The sequence below is a fragment of the Geotrypetes seraphini genome, chromosome 3, assembly GCF_902459505.1.
Source record: "Geotrypetes seraphini chromosome 3, aGeoSer1.1, whole genome shotgun sequence".
In the NCBI taxonomy this organism is placed as follows: domain Eukaryota; kingdom Metazoa; phylum Chordata; class Amphibia; order Gymnophiona; family Dermophiidae; genus Geotrypetes; species Geotrypetes seraphini.
Window position 1 is genome coordinate 362,221,007 of NC_047086.1, and position 26,789 is coordinate 362,247,795.

The 26,789-nt window shown below is 42.3% G+C and overlaps 1 protein-coding gene across 1 annotated transcript in view; it reads right to left on the minus strand.

The window, feature by feature from the left end:
* Nucleotides 1-26,789, minus strand: part of THBS2 (thrombospondin 2) — a 285,177-nt gene that overhangs the window by 74,913 nt on the left and 183,475 nt on the right. Inside the window, exons 15-17 of the mRNA XM_033937149.1 lie at nucleotides 20,569-20,676; nucleotides 14,787-14,946; nucleotides 3,817-3,935 (exon numbers count right to left, since the gene is read on the minus strand). Coding sequence (XP_033793040.1) covers nucleotides 3,817-3,935; nucleotides 14,787-14,946; nucleotides 20,569-20,676 — 387 coding nt within the window. The remainder of the gene's footprint in view (nucleotides 1-3,816; nucleotides 3,936-14,786; nucleotides 14,947-20,568; nucleotides 20,677-26,789) is intronic.

Sequence of the window (26,789 nt, forward strand, 5' to 3'; positions counted from 1 at the left end):
TGGTCTGACCCAGCAGTGGCAATTCTTATGTTCTTATATCCCTTACACCAGTGGTCTCAAACTTGTGGACTGGGGACCACATGTGGTCCACCAGGTATTATTTTGAGGCCCTCGGTATGTTTATCATAATCCCAAAAGTAAAATAAAACAGTTTCTTGATCATATGTCCCTTTAGCTATAAATTACAATATTATTATTAAGAGCCAAAAGGAAAGATTTACAAACTATAAAGAGTTTTACCTCATGCAAAATTGTCATTTCTTTAATAAGACATTAACTATTTTTTTCTGAGGCCCTCCAAGTACCTACAAATCCAAAATGTGGCCCTGCAAAGGGTTTGAGTTTGAGACAACTGATATACACATTACTACTAGATAGTCCAGGAGACTCAAAAATGTGAAACCTGATGGCCTGGTTTCCTTATGTCCTTGCCCCATTAAGAACATAAGAACTGCCATACTGGGACAGACCGAAGGTTCATTAGGGATATCTTGAAAACCCGACTGGCTGGGGGGGGGCTTCCCAGGACAGGTTTAAGAACCACTCTTCTATAATTTATGTGCATAATTCTGTGCTTCACCCATACTCAGTCCAGACTCCGCCTACATGTATAGCCATCGTCAAACTATATCTCATCATATTTAGGTGCCATGTGATTGAATGTTAGTACTTAGGGTATTTGGATGCATGCTGGTATTCTGGTCAGTTCCAAGTGTTCTTGGAGCCTAAATTTTGGCACTGTCTTTACAGAATTACCCCATGTGGCTTTAATGCATGTAGAGTGTTTCTGTATGCCTGTTTTTGTGTCTGCCTGCTCCTGTACAATTTTATATTATACATTCTCCTTCTATCAAACATGGCAAAAATGCTTTATAAAATTACTCCCCTTTGTTACTTATTGCTGTTTGTTTCATTTGAATATTTCTCCTCTGCATAATTATACCAATAGATGTATGCACATACCCTGTTTCCTCGATGATAAGGCAGGGCCATCAAATAAGACAGCCCCCCCTTTTTAGAAAAAAATGTAAAATAAGGCACCCCTCCGCAAATAAGCCACCCACCGATACCTGCGCTTACCCGAATCGGGTGGTACGGTGGGTGACTCCGTGTGGTCCCTCCGTCTACCGTATTTGCCTCCATGGCTGCGTGCCGCGCCTCATCATGAAGTGAAGAGGAGAAAGTGACAGGACTGCAGCGCGCGCACGTGACTCCGCGCAAGGAAACACAGGCAGCTTCCCTCATCCCTCCCTAACGGAGACTGCAGGAGTTTGTTCACGGCCAGAACATCCAAAAGTGAGACACGCAGACAGGTTTCTTTTGCTGTGAGCAATACCACTTACTGTATATAAAGCCTGTTTAAAATGCATACGGTATATAAACAATGGTTTCACATTGTCAAGTCCCCTCTGATGCTGCACTACAGAATAATCTCTTTACTGTGTTTCCCTGATGGAGAACATTGGGGACATTAAATGGTACAATATATGGTATGATGGATAAAGCTGGCCATACACGGTACGATTTTTCGGCCGACCGATTCTTCAGCCGTCAAATAAGACAGCCCCCCCTTTTTAGAAAAAATTGTAAATAAGGCATCCCCCCGAAAATAAGCCCTAGAGCATATTTTGGCCTTCCAAAAAAAATAAGACAGTGTCTTACCATCGGGGAAACAGGGTACATAAACAAATTAACTAACCCTTTTCAGTCCTTCCCTGGCTCTCTAATTCATGCAATATATTGAGTATTATTTATTTATTTAAAAAAATTATATACCGCATAAAAACTATGCGGTTTACAAAATTGCATACATACATATTAAAAATGCTAAACATGTTTCGACAAGACAAACACAATACAACGTTAACTAACGATATCATTATTAAAACCTTCTTTTAAATTCATCCTACAAGATGGAAAGACAAAATCCCATTAAAACATTTACAGGACGGGAGAGCATTAACAGCAAATAGCATTAGCACAAGAAGGCATTCACAAATAATTGTGTTTCCAACATTTTCTTAAAGTTCAGTCTCCCATCACAGAATCGCAGAATACTAGGCAGCGCATTCCAGAGCTTGGCGCCAGCCACAGACAGCATTGTTGCCCCAATCTTAACATGAGAGACTAACATCTTACCCTCCAAACTCAGTTTCATACTATTTTCAGATCTCAAACATTTTCTGGGTTGATAGATTTAAAAAAACTCCTTTAATGCCATTGGGGAAACGTGATATAAGATTTGTTGTATGATTGGACCATTAAAAAATACTTTGACGCTACGTCCTTTAGATTACTGGTGCAATCATTGGTTTTATCAGCGCTGGACTACTGCAACATCGTTTATCTGGGTATCCCAAAGAAAACAGTATGAAAACTAAGAATAGTACAGAACACAGCAATTCGCCTGATATACGGATTGAAAAAAAGTGATCACATTAGCTCCTTTTATAGACTACTACACTAGTTGCCAATGGAGGCGCGAATAATGTTCAAATTTGCATGTATTTGTTTCAAGCAGGCCTGGGGATTAGCGCCTTCCTATCTTCTTCCACATTTCGTACTACACAACCCCACATATTTGCATACCCAAGGATCACCAGCTGTAAATACAAATCCTTTTTGGACAGATCTTTCATGTTCCAAGCAAGCAAACAGCAGTCCTGGCTGGGTAACTACATCAATAAAGACAGACTAAAGATAGATAGCACTAGATCCAATAGATGCTGGCACTGTAGAATAGAAGTTGGGATGTTAGATCATTTAATTTTTTTTTTGTCCCTGCGTAAATGCTTTTTGGAAACTAATTTGGCCCCAAATTAATAAATTATTAGAAAACCATGTAGGACTCTCATATGACACTATATTATTTGGTACAGCAATGAGAACTCAGAGTCCGATTTCTGCAAATAATAACAAGTTATTATTAATATTGACAGGGGTCGCCATGCAACAAATTACTCAAAATTGGAAGGATTATACTAAATTAAATTATACATTTTGGTGGAACTCAGTTTGTCATATATATAAAATGGAAAAGGTGTTAGCGTTACAACAAGGGAATCTTCATAATTTCAAAAAAATTTGGGAACCATTGACTAATTATTCTAATGATCAGATATCTTAGCACATGGGTAGTAGATATATAGGGGTGGGATGGGGAATGTATATCATATGGAAATAGGAATTTTGACAAAAGGGGGGATTTATTCTATATTATAAGAAGATTTGTTTGTAAATACAAGTGTCATATGATAATTGATTATAATATGTTTAATTCACTTGTTGTAAGAATTCAAAAATGAATAAATAAAATTAAAAAAAAAAAAAAAAGGACAGGCTGACCTAGGGCGCCTTTTGGAAAGTAATTAAAACCGTACTGTTTGACCGATTCATCTCCTAATCAGAAGCCACACTAAATTTATTTTTTCCTTCTGTCTTTTCCTTGTATAATATATTGTACCTTCACCATTTGCTTTCTGCAATTCGTTGGTTGTCCAGCCTTCTTCGATGTGAACCGCCTATAAGTCATCTGACTATGGCGGTATAGAAGAATAAAGTTATTATTATTATTATTGAAAGAATCTTAAACTGTACTCTCTGCTGCATAAGTAACCAATGCAATTGTTTCAACACTGGGGTTATATGAGTCGTACTTGAATCAATCGTGCGGCAGAGTTAATTAACATCTGCAGTGCCCTCATCTTCACTTTAGTAACTCCCAAATAAAGAGAATTGCAATAAATAGGAAGAATCCATAAGTTCTGGCTGACATATAGGTATTAATTGTTTTTCTTTTCTACCTATTGTACTTACCTGGTCAGGATTGTGCATCAAAGGACAATTGTCACATTGATCCCCGACACCATCTTTATCTGAATCCAGCTGGTCAGTGTTGTAAACATACGGGCAGTTATCCAATTCATTATGAATATCTACAATTAGAAATGCAAAATCACATTGCATATCGTTTTTAGCTTTATCAGTCAGTCGTTAACACACCACAATAATTTAAATATTTGTCAAATACCAAATGGCATGGGAAAATTGATGCAATAATATGCAAAAACAGCAGATGATTATATCTTAAACCCGTACAAAAGTGGAAGTAAGGAAGAAGTAGGGCTGATAAGTCCGACTTCTGTGGTAAGTAAGGCCCCCCTTTTATCAAGCTTTATTAGGGCTTTTTATTAGGGCTGTAAAAGCACCAACATTCACAGAATTCCTATGAGCGTTGGAGCTTTTACAGCAGTGGCCAGAGATTTAAAAAACCCTAACGCAGTTTGATAAAAGGATGCCCAAATTAATGGAAACACTTATAAAACACTTATAAAACAGAGAATAGTGCAGCTTCTGGAATCTGGTGGATTCACTAGAGGTAGGTCTTGTCAGCCAAATCTGATCAATTTCTTTGACAGGGTGACCAGAGATTTGGATAGAGCAAGTGCGCTAGATGTGGTGTATTTAGATTTTAGCAAAGCCTTTGACAGTGTTCCACAAAGGCGTCTTCATCGGGATCCAGCCCTGAGAGAGGCACGCGTGCACCGCGCCGCCCCTCCCCCGAACCTGCGGGGTAACTTGATTAAATCGCCGCCTGAGCCCAGCCACTTCATCGGGATCCAGCCCTGAGAGAGGCACGCGTGCACCGCGCCGCCCCTCCCCCGAACCTGCGGGGTAACTTGATTAAATCGCCGCCTAAGCCCCAGCCACTTCATCGGGATCCAGCCCTGAGAGAGGCACGCGTGCACTGCGCCGCCCCTCCCCCGAACCTGTGAGGTAACTTGATTAAATCGCCGCCTGAGCCCAGCCACTTCATCGGGATCCAGCCCTGAGAGAGGCACACGTGCCCGCGCCGCCCCTCCCCCGAACCTGCGGGGTAACTTGATTAAATCGCCGCCTAAGCCCAGCCACTTCATCGGGATCCAGCCCTGAGAGAGGCACGCGTGCACTGCGCCGCCCCTCCCCCGAACCTGTGAGGTAACTTGATTAAATCGCCGCCTGAGCCCAGCCACTTCATCGGGATCCAGCCCTGAGAGAGGCACGCGTGCACCGCGCCGCCCCTCCCCCGAACCTGCGGGGTAACTTGATTAAATCGCCGACTGAGCGGCGATTAAATCGATTTCTTCGCCCACTTGAGGGCCACAGAAAGTTTTGCCACTCAGATCAAACTCTTACCTGCTCCTGCCTTTAATATCATTTAAACTTAACATCCATATTGTTCAACTGCTATACTGTTCATTGTCTCTTATAACCCACTGCTTGTATCCCTATCTAGCTCATAATCTTAACTTGTTCATCTGCCCACAGTACCTCTCTCCCCACCGCTCACAAACACCTTACCCATCCCTACTATTTCATACCAACCCAACCACTACTCAATCATCTGTCTCTCCTCCCACCCTACATCTCCAGTCTGCCCTTCCCCCTCTCCCAGTTTTCCCCCCTAGCTACCTCACCTTTCAACAAACATGTCCAGCCCTACCCACAAGCTCACCGCCCTTCTCCTTCTCTACCTCCTTACTACAAGAAGCTGGATCCCCAAAGCTTCAGCCTTCGAACCTATACCTATCTACACTGCTTGGACTAGAATCCCGGGACACGATAAACCCCTCTGACCTCACCGACTCATTCAGGACGTCACAGAAACAGGTCCTTTCCCCATCCCCGTCATTCACACTACCCGCCACACACCCAGACCAACACAAAACAAAAAACGATCCCTAAAAAATTTACAATGCACAGAACTCCTGCCCCCCCTAGAACAATCCATTCTCCCAGGCGCCTACCTGAACATTCGCTCGGTTAGAAACAAAGCCCAACTCTTCAAAGATTGGCTTGAAGAAACCCATCTGGACTTTGTACTTCTAACAGAAACATGGCTCATCTCCGACCAGGATGCCATCATAGCAGACATTCTCCCACCACACTACAAAATAATCCCCCTCTCAAGAAACTCCAAAAGGGGAGGTGGCCTGGCCATCATACTACGCGACCACTTCCACTTCCAAATCCTAGATTCCAAATTAACCAATGATCTAGAAATCATCACCTGCAAAATCTCTAAAACCGACCTCATCGATAATCTCAACATCACGCTATTCTACATCCCCCCTAATAAATGGAACTTAGCAAAAGAAGACTACTTCGAATTTCTTATCACAAATTCGGCAGCTGGCACCCACAACCTCCTAGCAGGAGACATCAACCTTCATCTTGAACAAGAAGAAAACCCCAGAGTTGCAGACCTATACTCCTTCCTCACATCACTAGGCTTCGCCAAACCCCCTTCCACCACAACACACAATAAAGGTCACCAGCTTGACATGGTCACTTTCCTTTCCAACCCCTCTACTACTTCACTCATAAGTCTCACTAAACTAAACTGGTCTAACACTCTCTGGTCTGACCACCTCCTATGCCATTTTGAACTATCCTGGCCCAAAAAACAACCAGACAGGAAACACACACCTAACCAAACAAAGACAATGACCTGGACAAGAGAAAAAATTAATCCTGTAGATTTCTGGTCCCACTACACCCTCATTTCCAAATCCGACCCCAACCCCAACTTCCACCTTGACTGGAAACACTTCAGCGACAAAATCCTTAACACCATCGCCCCCCCAAGACTCCGCAAAAAATCCTCTCGGCCCACAAACAAATGGTTTGACATGGATCTCGTAGCCATAAAACGCGAAGTAAGGAAACTTGAATGAAAATGGCGCAAATCAGGGACCGACAACGACAGACTTAACTGGCGGAAAAAAGTCAGCGAATACAAAAAATCCATAGCTGAAAACGCAGTAAATACTACTCTCAACTCATCAACACCCCTACTCTAAACAGCAAAACACTTTTTCGACTAGTCAACTCCCTCCTAGACACCGATTCACATAAACGCTCCAGCTCAGAACTCCCGCCCCCCGCAACGATCCTAGCTAACCACTTCGCCAATAAAATCAAAACCCTAAAATTATCACTTCCAACTCTCAACACGGAGACAATCCCTACCCTTCCAGCAATAGACATAACAGGCTCAAGGGCTGACATGACCTGGAGCTCATTCGAAAGCCCAGACTGGAACCTTTTTCTCAAACTCTTCTCAAAATATGCCAACTCCAACTGCCTATTAGACAACTGCCCACCCACCATCATTAAATCTGCTCCCCCCCAATTCAAAGCCGAACTCTTCAATTGGATCTCATTATGCCTGTCCACTGGCCTCTTCCCGACTGAACTCAGCCACATTCTCGTATCCCCCCGCCTCAAAAACAACAAAGAACCCATCTCCTCCATCACCAACTATAGACCCATCGCTAACATACCACTCTTCCAAAAACTAATGGAAGGCCTCATTAACCATGACCTCATGAACTACCTAGAAAAGTTCAACATCCTTCCTGATTCCCAATCCGGCTTCCGCGCAAACCACAGCATGGAAACAGTTCTAGCTGCTCTAACCAACTACCTCCTCCAACTATTCTCCCTGGGCAAAAGCACCCTAGTACTCCAATTCGACCTAAGCAGCGCTTTCGATCTGGTCGACCATGATATTATGCTCCGTTGCCTTGACTCCATCGGCATTTCCGGCCAAGTACTCCACTGGTTCTCTAGCTTCCTAACTAGCCGTACCTATCAAGTCCACAGCAAAGGAACTTTCTCCCATCAATGGCGTAATTCCTGTGGAGTCCCACAAGGCTCCCCACTCTCCCCCTCCCTCTTTAACATCTACTTGGCACCTCTAGCACGTACGCTAGCTAATTTAAACCTTAAATCATTCATCTACGCTGATGACATCACCATCATCATCCCCTTAACTTCACTCACCCAACAGACGGAACAACTCACATCCTCCATCCTTACCAAATTAGAACAATAGACTTCCTACCGCCACCACGAAACCCCTCCCCAACACCCCCCCCCGTGCCTCCAATGACCCCCCGCCCCTCCCCCTTACCTTGCTTGCACTGACTAGCTGGAGGGATACCTACGACCTCCAGCCAGCTGGCCCGCCTCTTCAAAATGGCAGGCCTTCCCCTCCCTGGTGCATCCTGGGATGCACTGGAGAGGGAACTAAGGCTCTGATTGGCCCAGGTTGTATAAGGCCACTCCTCTGGGTGGGGCCTTAGGTATCTGGGCAAATAAGAGTCCTTGGCCCCTCCCCTGTGCATCCCCACCATTTTGAAGAGGTGGGCCTGCTGGCCGGAGGACATAGGCATCCCTCCGGCCAGCCATTATAAGCAAGGTAAGGGAGAGAGTGGGCATCTCTCCCACTGCCGGAGGTGTGTGTTACTTGGTGTCAGGAGAGCATGGGCATCTCTCCCGCTGTCAGTTGGAGGGTTGCTTGATTTTGGCGGCTCAAGTTGCCAGTAATAGGCACATCCAAATTTAGGGGGAGGAAACAGAACCGACGTCTAACATCTTTGTCCTTCTAAAATATATAGAGACCCCCAAAATGACTGTGGCTTACTCCATGGCATGCTCAAGAATCAGCAGTTCCATATGTGGTAAAATATACTAACTCTTCAGACTGTTTCCAAACAATTAGTCATAAATGTAAAGTCCATCTATCTCTGGGATATAATAAGGTCCATCTGTCACACTCATTAGTAGTGGCTGAAGCAGCCACAAGAAAGGCAAAAGAAATGCTGAGATTTCTCTAAAATTCCTCCAGAAAAGGGCTCCAGTTGATTGGAAAGTTGTCCAAGGAGCTATGTTCTCTGCTCAAGTTGCTGTTCATTATCTCTGTATCATTCAGTAGATGCATATCATCTTTCAGAAGGTGCAAAATTTTTGCAGCTCTTTCTGCAGAAGCTCAAACCCAGCTGGATCTGTACTGGCGCTCACTTTATCAGAGGAGCTTTATGATGCATTTGAAATTTTAGCCAGACTCTTAACATAGTTGCAGGCTTACAGACTGCATGATATTCACTTCAAGTTATTAGATGATTCTTGAACTGGAGACTGTCTTTGGATAGAAGGTTAAAACAAACAAATCAACCAGTATTAAAGATAATTTGTTCCACTTTTCATTATCGCTCAGCAGTTCAGTATTTTGCATCAGCTCTTCTGCAGATTGTGAAACATTGCAGGCAGACCTTAGGAAATTGAAAGACTGGGCATCCAAGTGGCAGATGAAATTTAATGTGGACAAGTGCAAAGTAATGGCCATTGCGAAGAATAACCCAAATCACAGTTACAGGATGCTAGGGTCCACCCTGGGGGTTAGCACCCAAGAAAAGGATTTGGGTGTCATTGTAGACAATACGATAGAAACATAGAAACATAGAAAGTGACGGCAGAAAAAGGCCGAGGCCCATCGAGTCTGCCCACACCATTGACCCACCCCCCTATTTAATCGCTCTCTGATGACCTTTCTCTCGTAGAGAAACCTTCCACCCAATGTACGACAGCGGCGGCCAATAAAGCAAACAGGATGCTAGGAATTATTTTTAAAAAGGGATGGTTTACAAGACTAAGAATGTTATAATGCCCCTGTATCACTTCATGGTGCAACCTCATCGCATTCAATTTTGGTCTTCTTATCTCAATAAAAATATAGCGGTGCTAGAAAAGGTTTAAAGAAGAGTGACCAAGATAATAAAAGGAATTGAACTCCTCTCATATGAGGAAAGACTAAAAAGGTTAGGGCTCTTCAGCTTGGAAAAGAGAAGGCTGAGGGGAGATATGATTGGTCTACAAAATCCTTAGTGGAGTAGAACAGGTACAAGTGTATTGATTTTTCACTCCGTCCAAAATAATAAAGACTAGGAGACACTTGATGAAGTTACAGGGAAATACTTTTAAAACCAATAGGAAGAAATTTTTTTTTACTCAGAGAATAGTTAACCATTGCCAGAGGTTGTGGTAAGAGCAGATAGCATTGCTGGTTTTAAGAAAGGTTTGGACAATTTCCTGGAGGAAAAGTCCATAGCCAGTTATTGAGAAAGATATGGGGGAAGCCACTGCTTGCCCTGGATAATGGAATGTTGCTACTCTTTGGGTTTTGGCCAGGACCTGGATTGGCCACCGTGAGAATGGGCTACTGAGCTTGATGGGACCATTGGTCTGACCCAGTAAGGCTATTCTTATGTTCTTAGGCATACTTCTTTCAATATAGTTATTAATCCATAAAAGATTTTTTTTTTTTAACCAGAAATGATTTCAGCAAGATCACTGCACTATAACCCCAAGGTAAAGAGAAAGGGCTGAGCCTAAGCAAGTGTCTCTTGCTCAGTCTCAGATTCATCGTCAGTTTTCTGGATCAACTTTTATCATGGACACAACCTCCTTCCAAACATATCAGTCTTTTGCAGAAAAAAAGTCCACTTTCTACTCTAGGCCAAAGCTATAGAACTTGTGCCATTACAAGAGCGGAATCAAGATTGCAGCTAAGAATACTTTCTTGCTTCAAAAGAGATAGCAGGCTTATGTTATACTGCATCTCTGAAACCCTAATTATTTCCTCCTCAAAGAAAAGTTCAGAATGACAACTATGGAATAGGAAGTGACATCACTCCCAGAGTAGCTACTTGGTGGTCCTCTTTTATATGATTCACTTCCTGGGAGTTCTTTGTAATACTTCTTTATCTTTTACTTAACATTTTTCCCAAGTTGTGAAAAAAACAAACTGTGATTTGCTGAAAATATGATCTCTATAAGTCTCTTCATGATGAAGAAATCTTAAGATGCTGCTTCAATCTTTTCTATTTAATCGTTTCAACTACTATAACTCACTTCTTGCTAGGTGCCTATTTTACTCAGTCAGTAGACTCCAACTTGCACAGAATACTGCAGTTAAATTGATGTACAAGACAAAGAGACCTGATCATATTACATCTCTTCTATCGGACCAACTGGCTTCCAATCAATACAAGCATTCATTATAAAATTCTTCTTTTGCCTCTTAGGGCTCTTTACTATGGCCTTCTACAATATCTTATAACCTTATTTAGTTCTACGTGATTCACAGCTTAAGGAACTGAGACAGTCTCAGGAATTACAACAAAATAACGGATTGTTAAATCCTGATCTTACATTACAAAAATTTATCAAATAGATAAGTTTTAAAGTTTCAAGTTTATTAAAAACGGGAGGTACGTGCGATCTTTAAAACAGACGTAACAAGAGTTTTCTGAAATGTTTATATGATACAGCATTGACTATCAGCCGACTAAGTTCCTTGTCTCTGACTGCTGCCTGAAACGAGAATAATCTGTCAAAGTATTTTTTTATATCGACATTGCTTAACAGAAGGGAAAGTAAAGTATGTTAAGAGGCGTTGAGACCATTTAGATACAGCCAGTTCAAAATATTCCTTCAGATAATTTGTACTAAGGCCAAACAACACTTTATAATATAATGATCCAAATTTGAAAACAACTCTGGCTTCAGTCGGAAGCCAGTGTATACATTCTTAGTCATTCCCTACATTCTTCTACTGTCAATCTATTATTTGTGCGTTCTGTCACCATGATCTATGCTGATTTTTCTCACTTCTTGGTTTTTTACTTGTTGGTACTTATTCTATGGAATCAGTTGTCTACAGATCTTCATTAAGAAACAAATGTAAGGTTTCCTTGAAGATTTGTTTTTTTCTCAATGATGTTCTCTTAATTTCTGTATCTTGTAACCACAGGAGACTTTTTTTTCCCCTTCCTGAGGTCATTTTGGGATCATTTCCTGTCTCTAGTTTTGCTTTCTTATGTCTTCCATTATTTACTGGCAGTTTTATTTACGGGATAACATCATTGTACTGTTCATCCCCTCCCCCTTTGACTCTCCTTTAAGTTTGAGTCAAGAGTAGTTCACCGTATGTTTGTTTTGCATTATTTTGGATTAGTGTATTCTTGTTTTTACTTTGTTTGTTTAATGGCTGTTTCTGTAAACAACCCATGAAGCATTGTGAGTGGCAGTATATTAAATGTTTAGAAATAAATAAAATTAAATAGTTAAAAATATAGGTAAAGCTTTGTTGGGGCAGTCTAAAATAAACTGTACAAGGTGTATAAAACTTATCCCTTTGAACAGACCATAGAATGTCTATCTGGAAAAATTTAGAAATATTTCAGTATTTCGCAACTAAGACAGCTAATGAGTGCAGAGTGGAGCCACGAGGTACGGATGACTCGGAGAAAATAGCAGGCTGTATCTTTGATACGGATGGGAAGGTGGGTTTGGGAGGAGAAGCTGAACAGCATGTGTCATGCAAGAAGGACCAAACAGCACTGATGCGAGACCCTAAGCATGAGCTGAACTTGGTATAGGAAGACATAAAGGGAGTAGTAGAAGAAATCGAGAAAGAGATTAATGAGCTGGGTTTATGGCAACAGGAACTTTAAAAGCAAGCTAGAAAAGTGTAAAGAGGAGTAAGTCAGCTTTGAGACCAGCATAGTACATTATGAGGAGATTTGAGAAAAGCTTGAAGACTCAGAAAATGGAACCCAAAAATGTAACATACAAATTGTTTGGGGAGTGGGGGTCTCTGAGACTGTACTTTATCAGATCTGGAAAGAGGTGGTACACACAATATGTCAGTAGGTCCTGGAGCAAAATCACAACACTCAAGAGAAGATCCCTCAGTTGAAGATGAAGGCATATAGAGCACTTTGTTGTAGGAGATGGGATCAGGCAAAAAAACATTGTAACCTGCCTCCATGATTTATTGGTTAAAGCGGAGATGGTAAGAACAGCATACAAGACTGGGTGAATACAGTGGAAAGAAAAGCAAGTGGAGATCTTTCAAGACAGTGAAATGCAGGAGGTTATCTCCAAGGTGTGACTAGCTTTATGCTAACTATGGGCCTTCCCGTTTGCCCTGGTGTTTACAGCTTAGGGCTTGATGAGGAGAGCATCAACAATGGCAGATACATGGACTGTATTAGTAAACCTGAAGGCTGACGGTATACCTGTGGAAGTCAGAAGGATTAGTAGTCCACAACAAGACCAGTGCAATAAGTTGAAATAGCAATGGGCTCTTCAGAGGAAGTGTGCATTGGATATGAGGCAATAGGATCTTGGGGGTCTACAGAGCCAGGAAAGACATTGAAAGGAAGAAGAATGCCTGAGGAATTTAATGGACTAATGGATATAGGGGGAGAATAATGCATTTGAATAAAGAATGTTTGTGGAAAAATAGTGAATAAGTGGAAAAGATTGATAGAGGGAAATGGAGGCTGGGAGAGGGGATGTCGGTGGGGGGGGGGGGGGGGGGGAGAGAGGGAAGGTTTCACAACCTTAACATAAGGTTTCTGTAAAGGCACCAAATTTTTGCTCTAAAAGAGCTGTGTTCTTTAAATTGCTTCCAGATTGTGAATCATGGAGGAGGTGCTGTACAGCTAATATATTACAATTTATCTGGACTGGCCTCATTGCAGAGCTAATTAGTCACACATTTGCATAACATAAAATGGAAAACATGAATGCAGACATCCGCTGAAATGTGGCCATGTCAAGTTTTATGCTTTTCCCTTTAAGATATTTTACTATACTGCTGCTGTCTTCGCTTTTGTTAATATCCAATGTTTTTCACTCCTGGGCTGGTGGGTTCAAGGGATGGGAGGAAAAGAGGTATTTGGAGGAAGAGAGGGAACAGGGTGGAGAAGGAAGGAGATAGGAGCAAAAAGCATAAATCACTTTATTCTAGCAAAGGCATAAGAGAGAGAAAGATTTTCATGTGTTGAACAACATTTAGGGTAACGGCTTGAAGACACTGATACAAGAAATTCAATAGAAATATAGAAACATGATGGCAGATAAAGGCCAAATGGCCCATCCAAGTTGCCCATCCACAGCATCCACTATCTCCTTCTCTCCCTAAAAGATCCCACATGCCTATCCCATATTTCTTGAATTCAAACACAGTGTACCACTCTTTATGTAAAACAGTAATTCCTTAAATTACTCCTGAGCCTATCACCTCTTAAGGTCATCCTATGCTCTCTTATTCTCTTATTTCAGAGCTTCCTTTCAAATGAAAGAGACTCATCTCATTCACATTTATGCCACGTAGGTATTTAAAAATATCTCCCCTCACCCATCTTTCCTCTTTAAATCTGTCCCAATACGTAGACCACTGACCATTTTAGTAGCCTTCCTCTGAACTCTGACTCTATTCTGTTTATATCTTTTTGAAGATGTGGTCTCCAGAATTGTACACAATATTCTAAATGAGGTCTCAGCAGAGTCTTATACAGGGGCATCAATACCTCCTTTTTTTCAACTGATGTAGGAAGTGGACATCTGTCTCACTGCTGGGAAGGGGTATTGGGTGGGGGGTGTCGCTTGACGGTAGCAGCAGGAGGGAGTGGGCATTTCTCCCACTGCCAGAGGGGGGTATGTGTCAGGAGGGGTGTTGCTTGGTGGCATGAGGGTGTGGGTATTTCTCCTACTGCTGGGGGGGGGGGGGGTGTCAGTTGATTGTGTGACGCAGCAGAAGAGAGTGAGCATTTCTTACGTTGTCGGTGGGGTTGCTTGACTTTGGCGGCTCGAATGTTGGGGTGTTTTTGGGTGTTTATTTTGCGCATATGCCCATTGCCATCACCAGCATGTTGTTGACCGCGATGAGCAACAACTTCAACTAGAGGTATGGGGGAAGGGAAAGGAAGGGGGGCACGAACAGCAGGCAGGATTGGGGAAGGAGCAGGGGGGGGGCATGTAGGATCAGGGAAAGAGTGAGAGGGGCGGAGATGAGGGCAGAGAAGGAGTGCCACCACCTCGGGCGCCTCTCACTCTCGCTACACCACTGTGTGGTGGGATATTTCCATTTTGACAAATCACAAACCTACCGTCTCCATCAATATCCACAGAGCAGGCATCACCCTCTCCATTGTTATCTGTGTCAGTCTGAGCAGGGTTATATACATATGGGCAGTTATCACAGCGATCACCAACTTCATCCTTGTCATAATCAGACTGGCGTGGATTGTACAGAAGTGGGCAGTTATCCTACAGAATAAAAATGTATTTCATTTTAGTAAGTTGATTTTACTGCATGCAGGACTGTCCCTCTACTTAGGAAGTAAATGAAAAAAAAAAAAATCTACATTTTAGCATGATAGAATTGCTGCTTTAAGGGAGAAAGTTACTATTGCTTGTTAAGGGAATGATGCATGAAATTTGCCTCTTAATGTGTTCAATGACAAACGCATGAAACATACCACTGTGATGCTAGTTTTATTTATTTTAATTCTTATACACTGCTAGCAAACTATCAGTGTAGTGAACAGTCAAGTACAGTAAGTATTTTTCTACTTCTGAGGGCTTGCAGTCTGAGTTTGCACCTGTCACAATCGAAGGTTAAGTGACTTGTCTAAGATTACATAGGATTTGAACTGGGCTCCCTTGGTTTTTAGCCCATCGCTTTATGGATTAGGCTACTCCTCCACTCTAATTTAAGTTATCTGTACTGCATAATAACGAAACGCAAAGCAACTCATCATTATGCAAACTGAATATCAAGCCTGAATTATAGGTGGCAGCCCAATGTTCTCAAGAAGCCATCTTAGATGGGACAAAGCTGTCTAAATAGCAATAGTGGAACCCTTCTCCCCAGAATAGTGGACCCCCTTCTCCTCCACCACACCCCATAGGCCCTCCCTGAGGCAATCTCTAGTAGACTAGTTGAACAGGACAGGCATGATCGCAAGCTATTTTTTCTCCTTGTGACTATGGTTTCAAATTGGTACCTGTAACCCCCTAGGTTCTTAAAAGGCATCCTGACCCCTTGTAGCAATACAACGAGACTCTGCTGAGTCCAGAGCTCAAAGGGCAGGAGTGAGTGGAGCTCGCTTCTACCCCATTCCAAGATCATCAGCGATGCTTCAGGTAGTCCAGAAAAGACCTATGGAGTGTTCTTTGGGGGGAGGGATCAATTGATTGAGGGTTCTAGAGTGGGTGGGTGTCTATACTAGGGTTTTTCTAAGTGGCTTTGGGGGGGGCGGAGGGTCCTGTTTGAGGGTGTGCATTTCCTGGGAGAAGAGAGAAAGAGACACATCAGTGCTATATAGATAGTTCCAACTCCATTAAGATAGCTCCTTGGAAACAGAATAACACAGATTGTGAGATTGATCACAAGTTCCATTATTCAAGTACTACAGCAGTCCCTAACCTGAGCATTTTAAACTGCAGTTAGGGTTACCAGATTTTATGTCAGTAAAATCTGAACCCCCTAGTTCTGCACCCAGGCCCACCCAGTCTTACCCATCTCCGCCCCATTATACCCCCAGCCCTGCCCCTCTCCGCTGCTTGTTCGTAGGGCAAAAAGGCATTCCCGCATGCAACGTGATGACATCACACGCATCTGCACGTGCGCATGACATCACTACGCTGCATCCACGCATGCCCCGATGCCCCCTCCTGACGCAATTTCTTTTCAAAACCCAGACAAAATGGCAGATTTTGAAAAGCCGCCCGGACCCCCGGACATGTCCTCAAAAGGAGGGCATGTCCGGGGAAATCTGGACAGTGAAATGAAGGATTTTATTAAAGCTTAGTAATTGTCTTCCTTTAAACTAAACTAAACTAAACTAATCCTTGGGTTTGTATACCGCATCATCTCTACATTTGCAAAGCTCGACACGGTTAACAAGGGTTAGGGTAGAAAGGAACTCCAGTGAAAGGAAAAGAGAAAATTTAGGACAGAGTAACCAGAGAGAGGAAGAGTTACATTTTTGAAAATAACCAGGTTTTCAGATGTTTACGGAAGATTTGGAGGGAGCTCAGATTCCTAAGAGGGGAGGTAAGATTGTTCCAGAGCTCAGTGATTCTGAAAGGGAGGGAGGAACCTAGTTTTCCTACAAGGGAAACGCCTTTTCGAGAGGGAAAGGAAAGTTTCAGTTTTTGGGTAGATCTGGTGGAATTGGGGTTAGAGGAATTCCAAGAGAGAGGAATAAAACGGGGGAGAATGCCGTGTAGGATCTTGAAAGTAAGGCAGGCACATTTGAAGTGGACTCTGGAGATTATCGGGAGCCAGTGGAGCTTAGACAAAAGTGGTGAGAGGAGGGAGGAGGGAGGAAAGGTATACACATGCGCAAAGCATAGGCACAGTATAGGTAGGGCTAAAACCTTCATTCATAACATATAGAATATTGTAAGTTAATTGGGTAGCAGCACTTAGGCTCTAACATACCAGCTCCATAGCTGGTATAAGTGCTCATGCCTAAATGTTAGGGGGGGGGGGAGGTGTGTACTCGGTTATTCTAGTATGCTATAAAGGAAAGTAGATACATGTTATGTTCCTTTACAGAAGAGATCCTATCAGGTGGTCTGTTACGGAATTGCCATTTTAGGGGGCAATTCTATAACCCGACGCCCTAATGCTGCGGGGAAAGCACCTACTTAATAAAAGCATCTGAGCTCCCAGAATCTCTTATAGAATACAGTCATGAACTTGGGTACACCCACTTATATCAGGTCAATGGGAGGTGAAAATGGTCACACTTAAGTATGCCACGCAATGCATGTCACTGAATATTTTGCAAGTTGCATGTATAAGTGAGAGACATGCCCAAGTCCCTCCCATGCTACGCCAACATGTATGCCCCCCTTGAAGTTATGTGCTATACACTTACACATACCTTTAGACAGTGGTATAGTAAGGAGGGGGATTGGGAGGCAGAATGTCCTGGGGACTGTCTTCGTGGGGGGGGGGAGGGGCACCGGGGCCGGCTCCTCTGTCTCCCCCACATACCTCTTTAAATGTTCACTGGCATGAGCAGCATCTTCCATTTGCTGCTCTGCTGGACCTGAGCTCCCTTCTGATGTCATGTCCTGGTCCTGTGACCAGGAAGTGACATCAGAAGGGAGCCGATGCCTGCCACGCACGTGCGCTCCTTCCCTTCCCCGTACCTCTTTCATTTTCCCAGCACGAGCAGTACCTTCCAAACTTTCTGCCCGCGTTGGTGTTAGCTCTTTCTGACATCACTTCCGGGTCCCACGCCTAGGATAATCAGGAGAGCCGATATGATGCGGGCAGCAAGTTTGTGATGCTGTTTGCGCCTGGAAAATTAAAGAGGTACGGGGGAAGGGAAGGGGACACGGCAGGGGGGGTCAGGAAGGAGCGGAGGTGGAGGGTGGAGAAGAGGGTGGGGGAGGGGTGCCAACGCCCTGGGTGCTACTCACTCTCGCTACACCACTAGCATAAGAAGGTAAGAAGGCACCTATTTCAAGTGTAATCTATAAAGAAAAGTATACACCTACTTTTCTATTTAGAATATTAGTACAAGTGGCAGAAAATATGCCTACATTTAGGTTGTAATCACTTACATCAGCCATATGGCCAATATAAATGCTCAAACCTGGATGCTAGCCAGAACACAGGTAAATTCTAAAACACAACAATTTATATATGCATTTGCATTCTCCACCCAATTTCCACCTATGCACACTTCTACTGGGATAGTACAAGTCATCAAAACATGGTTGATGCTTTTCTGCTGGTTGGTATTCTATAAGAGCCAATTTACAATAGTTCCTGCCGACTAAAACTAGACGGTGCCCAGTGTTTTTGAAAAGTTGGCTCCTATGTCCGTTGTCACAGGCTAACTTGGAAATTTAACTCTGCATTAATTGTTGAGGCCATTCCCAACATCTTCCCATTCAGTTAATGCAGAGCTCCATGCCTTAACAAGGCCACAGAAAAAAATGATGCCATTAGCTATTTTGAAACATTAACGGTTGCACGGCAATTCTCGCCATGTTAACTGTAAGGTGCAGTCGCCACGCAATGCTTGCCCTTTCCCCGCCCATTTTATGCTTCTTTTTGCATTAGTCCCTGGATTCTATAAATTTACGTGCCCAAATGTATGCCTAGTGTGCAAACTTGCAAGCAAAAGTTATAAATAAGGGCAGTTGAGCATGCTACTTAATTAATAACTGGATGTTAATTGGAGCCAATTGACATTTGCACACACAACTGAAGTTGCATGCACCAGTTCCATCACACCCACCTTCAAAGGACGTAGATGTGGGAAGGGCATGGGTGGGTCAGAGACATGCCTAGGAGTTAGGTGTGCAGGATCGAGTCGGTTCAGCGAACGGCCACCAGGATGGTCTTGGGGCTCAAGGATCTCACGTATGAAGAAAGATTAAAAAAATTGCGGCTGTACTCACTTGAGGAAAGAAGAGAACGGGGAGATATGATTGAAACGTATAAGTACATCACGGGATGCATCGAGTCAGAAGATGATATCTTCTGGCTCATGGGACCCTCGACCACCAGAGGGCATCGGCTGAAAATCAGGGGAGGGAAGTTTCATGGCGACTCCAGGAAGTACTTCTTCACCGAAAGAGTAGTGGATCATTGGAACAGACTCCCACTCCAGGTGATAAAGGCCAGCAGCGTGACGGATTTTAAGAGAAAATGGGATACTCACGTGGGATCTTTAAGGGAGTAAATTCAGGGGGGGGGGGATACTTGGAATGGGCAGACTTGGTGGGCTATAGCCCTTTTCTGCTGCTTTTTTCTATGTTTCTATGTTTCTATGATGGCAGATAAAGGCCAAATGGCCACAGCATCCACTATCTCCTCCTCTCCCTATTGGCTAAGGCTCTTAACATTTGCATCTCCTCTTCCTATTGGCTAAAGCTCTTTAAATCTGCATTGTGAGGTCATAGGGCTTTATGGTTATAGAAACAGACTCCCACTCCAGGTGATAAAGGCCAGCAGAGTGACAGATTTTAAGAGAAAATGGGATACTCACGTGGGATCTTTAAGGGAGTAAATTCAGGGGGGAGGGATACTTGGAATGGGCAGACTTCGTGGGCTATAGCCCTTTTCTGCTGCTTTTTTCTATGTTTCTATGTTATAGAACAGAAGGAGTTATGCACCTATCAGTACAAAATTTTGGCTGGCTTTTGTTGTGAACATAGGCTGTACCACACACACTGAGTCAAAGCTGAAAACCTGGGCAGGAAATATTTTTCATGCACACAGGGTCCGCCCAAAATTAGAGGGAACATTGTTTACGCCAGCCTGGGACATGATTTAAGTGCTCACGCTTAAAGGGGGTCTTTTACAAAGCTGCGGTAAATGCACTGAAGCCCATTCAATCCTTATGGGCTTCGGTGCATTCACTGTGACAGCATTACTATCATGGCTTTGTAAAGGGAGCCCAAAGTTAGGCACAAAACTGCAGATTTTTGTTTATTTTTTATAACGGCAATTCCGCACAGAACTGCCATAATAGAATTTGCACTTCGCACGCACATTCCAGGGCCTGAATTTTGGTGCTCTTTCTTGAATCAACCTCTAGCTGCTTAATGCTGAAATTACTTCAGGCTAGATATCACTATTAGCATGAAGTAATTCCCATAAGGACCTTAGTTAGAAATGTGGGAAGTTAACTAAAATGCTCCATTCATTGCAGTGATTGCACATTAAGGGTCTCTGCTATTAAGCCGGAGAAGCGAGCGCTGTGCGGCAAATGCACCAAAGCACATTCAATCTGCACTGCCCTAAAGGACTTCAGTATATTTACAGCACTGACCTGCACTATTTGGCTTGATAAAAGAGGCCCTAACTTTTGGAAAAGTTGTCAAGAATGGCTCAGTCACAGATGTTTAATTTACCTTCTCATCATCTACGTCATCGTTGTCATCATCCTTATCACAGGCATCACCAATACCATCTTTATCAAAGTCTTCTTGTCCAGAATTTGGAAGCTGAGGACAGTTATCCTATAAAGAAAAATTAAACAGTTTATTCTGAACATCTTGAAGGGAGCTCAGAATATGCTTTGGTGAAAAAGAAGGGGTTACCTTTGAAAGATAATCATAAAATGCATTGAGTTAGTCCAATAAAATATGTACTGTTTCAAGTTTCAAGTTTTCAAGTTTATTATGTTTTCTTAATTAATCGCTTAATCAAATTCTAAGCGATGAACATATTAAATAAAATCAAATAGGACAATAGGACAATTCTAAGCGATGAACATATTAAATAAAATCAAATAGGACAATACAATACAAAACAAATTTTAAATACTAACATTGGGTAAAAACTAATACATAATATTGTATATTCATAACATAGGGTAGGATAAGGGTTAGAAATACAATTGATAAAGAAAAGTAAAACAAAGGAAAAATACATTAGGGAAATCAGTTAACTCGTAGCTAACACAGTACAAGAGCATCACCAAATTAAAAACTATTTAATTAAATATTAAAAGCATCTTTAAAAAGAAATGTTTTCAAATTGCTTTTAAATTTTCCTAAATCCTGCTCATTCCGCAGGTAAATGGGAAGATCGTTCCAAGTTTGAGGGGCAGTTACCGAAAAAATAAATTGACGTCTGGTGTTAATAATTTTAAGTATTACCTTATTTCCTTTATGTTTTTGTTTTATTTCTGTATATTACCTCGAAAAGTGGACTAAATCGGCCACTGCATCATTTAACTCATTTTTAAAACTACAACTGAAACTAATATATTCAGTATAACCTTTATTGTTGCCAAAACCAGCATTTGATTGATGATTTATGCCTCACCAAACAGGAACTACCGTATGTTTCAGATCACTGAGTTTTCCAAGAATTTCACTGCAATTGTGAATTTCAATATCAAGTCACGGCAGTCAACAGAGAAGCTACAGCAGCTCTATCTACAGTAACTGTGTGTTCTACAAAGAAAATAATAAAATACATTTTACTTTTCTGAAATTCGAAAGAGCCAAGAATATTACTGTCACTAATACTAATACATTACTTGTTGGAATATTTCATTTCTATCTCTATCTCTACCTCTGTCTTTTTATTTTTATTTTTCATACTGTTTCTTCAGGTACTTTAGTTAGATTGTCAGCCTTTGGAACAGTTAGGGAATTTCCAAATACCTATCTTATTTATTTAGTTTTATTTATTGTATCTTTAATGCATCGTTTTTGTAAACCACTTAGAAACCTCACGGTTATTAGTGGTATATAAGAATTAAATTAAATTAAATTAAACATAATTGACAATGCAGTCCCAAATCAACAAGACGACCCAGAAAGCTTTTCTAACCATGAGAAATCTACGTAAAATCAGAAAATTCTTCAACCCAGCACAATTCAGACTAATTGTCCAATCCCTAGTCTTAGGTCTGCTGGACTACTGTAACTCCCTCTATCTTCCTTGTCCAGCCACCATGATAAAAAGACTCCAGACCATACAAAACACCGCCCTCAGACTGATCTACTCACTCAGAAAATATGATCACATAACTACTGCCTTCTTAGACTCCCACTGGTTACCCATACAAGCACGAATTCAATTCAAATTCTACTGCCTATTATTCAAAGCGTTACATGGCTCTTCCCCTTCCTACCTAAACAACCGCTTAAACCAGATCTCCACCTCAAGACACAGAAGAACCCCAAACCCTTTTACCTTTCCCCCACTCAAAGGCACACTACGCAAGAAATTGTTTGACAACCTTCTGGCAACACAAGCAGCAAAACTCAACCATACCATCTCCAATCTGCTGACAACATCGGACGACTTCAAAACATTCCGAAAAGAAATCAAAACCCTGCTTTTCAAAAAATTCATCCAAATATCTTAACCATTCTTCACCTACCTCAAGATATTACGTCCCCAAATAACCCACCTAAACACCTTCCAAGCAAACAGACCCCAAAAATTAGATGGTAATCTTACCTACTCTAACAATATTCTCTTTGTCCATATCACACAGTTCGGCACTGTCATTTTACTATCCAACCCCTAAATCCCCTTAGGAATCTATCCAGCTATCTCCTCTGTCAAAAAAAAAATAAAAAAAATTGTATCTTCACTGGAAAATGTCCAGTCAAATCTTTTGTAATCCGCCTTGAACTGCAAGGTATAGGCGGAATAGAAATCCGTAATGTAATGTAATGTAATAAAAAAAAAAAAAATCCCTTACCTTCCTTGTCTCAAGAAGTTTCAGAGACTGCATGGAAGAAAAGGAACCCAAGAATATATAGATGAGGAACAGGGCGAGGCAATTAACCTCTCATCTCAGTGGCATAGTCAGACAGCCAATTTTTGGTGGGCACAATATTTTTTTCTGCCCCTGCCCTATCCCACCTTCACCCACCCATGGCTACACCTCAGCCTCATTTATCAACAGCTAAAGGGTTACCAACCATACATAGCACTGTCAGACAAATAAGAGAAAAGTTTTAACTGATCAAATCCAATGGAGAACAAAGAAGCAAGAACAGACAACTGAATCAAGCTAGGGTTTCAAAGTGAGCTTGGCGTCCAAAAATATTCTTAATACATGAACAGTATCTTGGAAAGCTAGGGACAAGTTTTTTACTTGAAGTAGAGCGGGATGGGGGTGAGACATATGGACAAAGAAAATGAATTGTCTCACATATAGAGGTATTCAAGAAGAGACAGTTCTTTTCAGCCAACTCAGTATTGTTTGGAGACGGATCTGAAGCGTGGTGATGTCCTGGCGGTGCAGATCAAAGGGGAATAGGAATATTGTCCACATGGCAATAGGGATTACAACTCAGGAATTGGATAAGCTGAGGTAAGGATGCCAGAAAGATGTTAAAAAAAGAACGGGATTAATTAATGATCCCTGAGACCCACCATAAGTCATGTGATACATGGCAGATACTGTGGAACCAGAAGATAGTTGATATGACCTGAACTCAAGATAGGAAGCCAGCATTAGAGTATGGTTCACCAAGTCAAAACCTGAAGAAAGTCTAGTAACAAGAGCAGAACTGACTGAGCTTGATCTAGCGAGGTCTATATTTCATCCATGAGTAAGACCAAGAGGGATATCATGATATGACCATGCCAGAACACTGCCTGTCTTAGGTGAAGGACAAGAGATCAATTTAGAAAGGATTTAAGCTGGCTCAAGGCTATCTTCTACAATTTCTGATGTCCCTCATGAGATTTCAAAGTTTGTTCCCTTCCCTGCCAGTCCCATGTAGAGGAGATCTCCAGTCATGCTGTAGATCAGGGCTGCCCAAGTCCAGTCCTTGAGATCTACTGGCAGGATATCCACAATGAACATGCATGAGAGAGATTTGCCTGCACTGCCTTCTTGGTATACAAATCTCTCTCATGTATTTTCATTGTGGATATCCTGAAAACCTTGCCTGCCAGTAGATCTCGAGGACCGGATTTGGGCAGCCCTGCTGTAGATTAATGGCAGTAAAAATGAGGACTATGTGAGCCTATAGCTGTATTCCCACAGATCCTGTCCTAGCCATTTTCAATTACATTCCAAGGAATAATCACTTGTTTAGAAATAAAGAAAAAGTAAATATTCCAAATGCAAAGGAAAATATGTATACAATAGAAGGTTTTAAGTCAATGACATCATGGGGAGAGAATCAACAAGAAAATCACTTGAAATGAAGACATATTGGCCTGACTCTATAAATGACACCTAGATTAGACTGTGGATGCCTTGCAGTACCTTGCCAAATTCTGCACACAGCTCCAAATTTGTTAATTGACTTTAATTGTCATTTTAATTGACAACTCCATTAAAAGTCAATAAAAAACCAATTAAAAGTCAATTAATTAATTGAAGTTGCACAACGTTGAATATCTGGGATCGCTGCTGACCACAGAATCTAAATGAGATATCCAGAGTCTTATATTGGGGCATCATTACTTCCCTTTTCCTACCGGCCATTCCTCTCCCTATGCGCCCAGCATCGCCTTTTCTACCTGTTTAGCTACTTTAAGATCTTCACCTATGATTACACCCAAATCCGGCTCCTCTTATTTATGTCTTTGATTTTTTAGCCCAGTCTCTAGAACAGGTTACAAATCAGGTACTCAAACATTTTCCCTATCTATTCCAGCAGGCTCACAGTCTATCTAATACACCTGGGATTGTGGAGGATTAAGGGCTCCTTTTACAAAGGTGCGCGAGCGGTTTTAGTGTACGTGCGCTACATTGCCACGCGTGCTACACGCTAACGCCTCCATAGAGCTTGCGTTAGTTTTTTTTGTGTAGCGCGGGGTTAGCACATGCTAATCTTCAGCGCGCGCTAAAAACGCTAGCACATCTTCGTAAAAGGAGCCCTAAGTGGCTTGCCCAGGATCACAAGGAGCAGCATGGGGTTTGAACCCACAACCTCAGGGTGCTGAGGCTGTAGCTTTAACCACTATGCCACACTCTCCTGCACAAAATCTCGCCACCGTTTCCTTGGGTTTTTGCAGCACAAATGTACTACCATGCCTTTCTTAGCATTAAATCTTAGCTGTCAAATTCCGGACTATTTTTCAAGCTTCACTAGGCTCTTCCTCGGACGGCCTATCCTATTGCAGATTTCTGTATCATCTGCAAAGAGGCAGACCTTACCAGATAGCACTTCAGTAATATCACCTACAAAAATGTTAAAAAGAACAGGCCCAAGAAGCAAACCTTGAGGCACACCACTGGTAACATCCCTTTCCTCAAATCAATCTCCACCGACCACTACCCTCTGTCGCCTCTCACTCAACCAGTATCTAACCCAGTCTATCAATTTGGGACCCATACCAAAGGCATTCAGTTTATTTATTAAACGCCTTTATGGAATAGTGTCAAAGGTTCCCTATAATCGAAATACACCACCCAGTCAAAGAAATTGATCAGATTTGTCTGATAAGATCTGTCTCTAGTGAAACCATGCTGCTTTGGGTCCTGTAACCCTATGAATGGCTGCATCAAGGGCAGCGAACTGTTAATCAGACATAAGGCATAAATTAAAACAAACAAACAATATAAGACAAGTACTTTTTAAATAACATTCATAAAACAAATTATAGCCATACATATAAATATATTAATCAAATAAATCATTCAAAACATATTGTGCTCATCTAGAGAAAACAGCTGTAGCTATGCTTGGGGTACAGTCTAAGGACTCCTTTTGCAAAGCTGCAGTGGTGATTCTGCTGTGGTAAATGCAAGTAATCCCTTTATTTCTCAAGGGCTTCAGTCCATTTGCTGTGGCAGAATTGCTGTCATGGCTTTGTAAAAAGGGCTCTAAATTACCAACGATGGGCAAAAAGTCAGTTGCTGGATTTTACTTAACAGCGCAAGAGGTTTTTTAGCATGGGCCAGCGAGGTAAATGCTCCGACGCTCATAGGAATTCTATAAGTGTCAGAGCATTTACCTCACCGGGCCAGCAGAAGCGTGGAGGACATTGGTGCGCCGACAATCCTGTCCCCAACATTTGCGCGCAGGACAAATGCGCGCCGTCTTATTTCCTTCAGTTTGGGGCCAAATTGCAAGCGGAGTGTGTGTTTGTGGGGGGGTTTGAGGTAATGGTGTGCGACGGCATCCTCCTCATTGTAGTGGTGGTAGTGGGGAGGGGAGTTCAGAGCGGAATATTTAAAGTTTGTAGTTCATCCGAAAAGACCAGGAGTTTAAAGTGTAGTGGGGAAGGGGGTTCCCCCCCCACACACACACCCTCAATGAGAGCGGGAGTGTATTCCCAAATCGCCCCTCGGAGTGCAAACGGGAAGGCCAAACGGAAGGAAATAGGGCGGCGCATCAATGTCCTGCACGCAAATGTCGGGGCGGGATTGTCGGCACACCAATGACCTGTACGCTTTTGACGAGTCACCCACCGGGCTGCACTATAAGCCTCCCAGTATTAGTAGGTCCAAGTTTCCCATAAAGATACTTGGATATTCAACTTCCAATTAAACCTATAAAATTATTGCCGACATTTATAAAGCCACAGTAAAGATTTTTACTGCAGGCCAGCGAAGTGAACACTCCAACCCTCATAGAATTCCTGTCAGTGGCTTAGCAGGGGTGAGCAGGGCCTGGGGCGTGGCGCCTCTCTCCCGCCC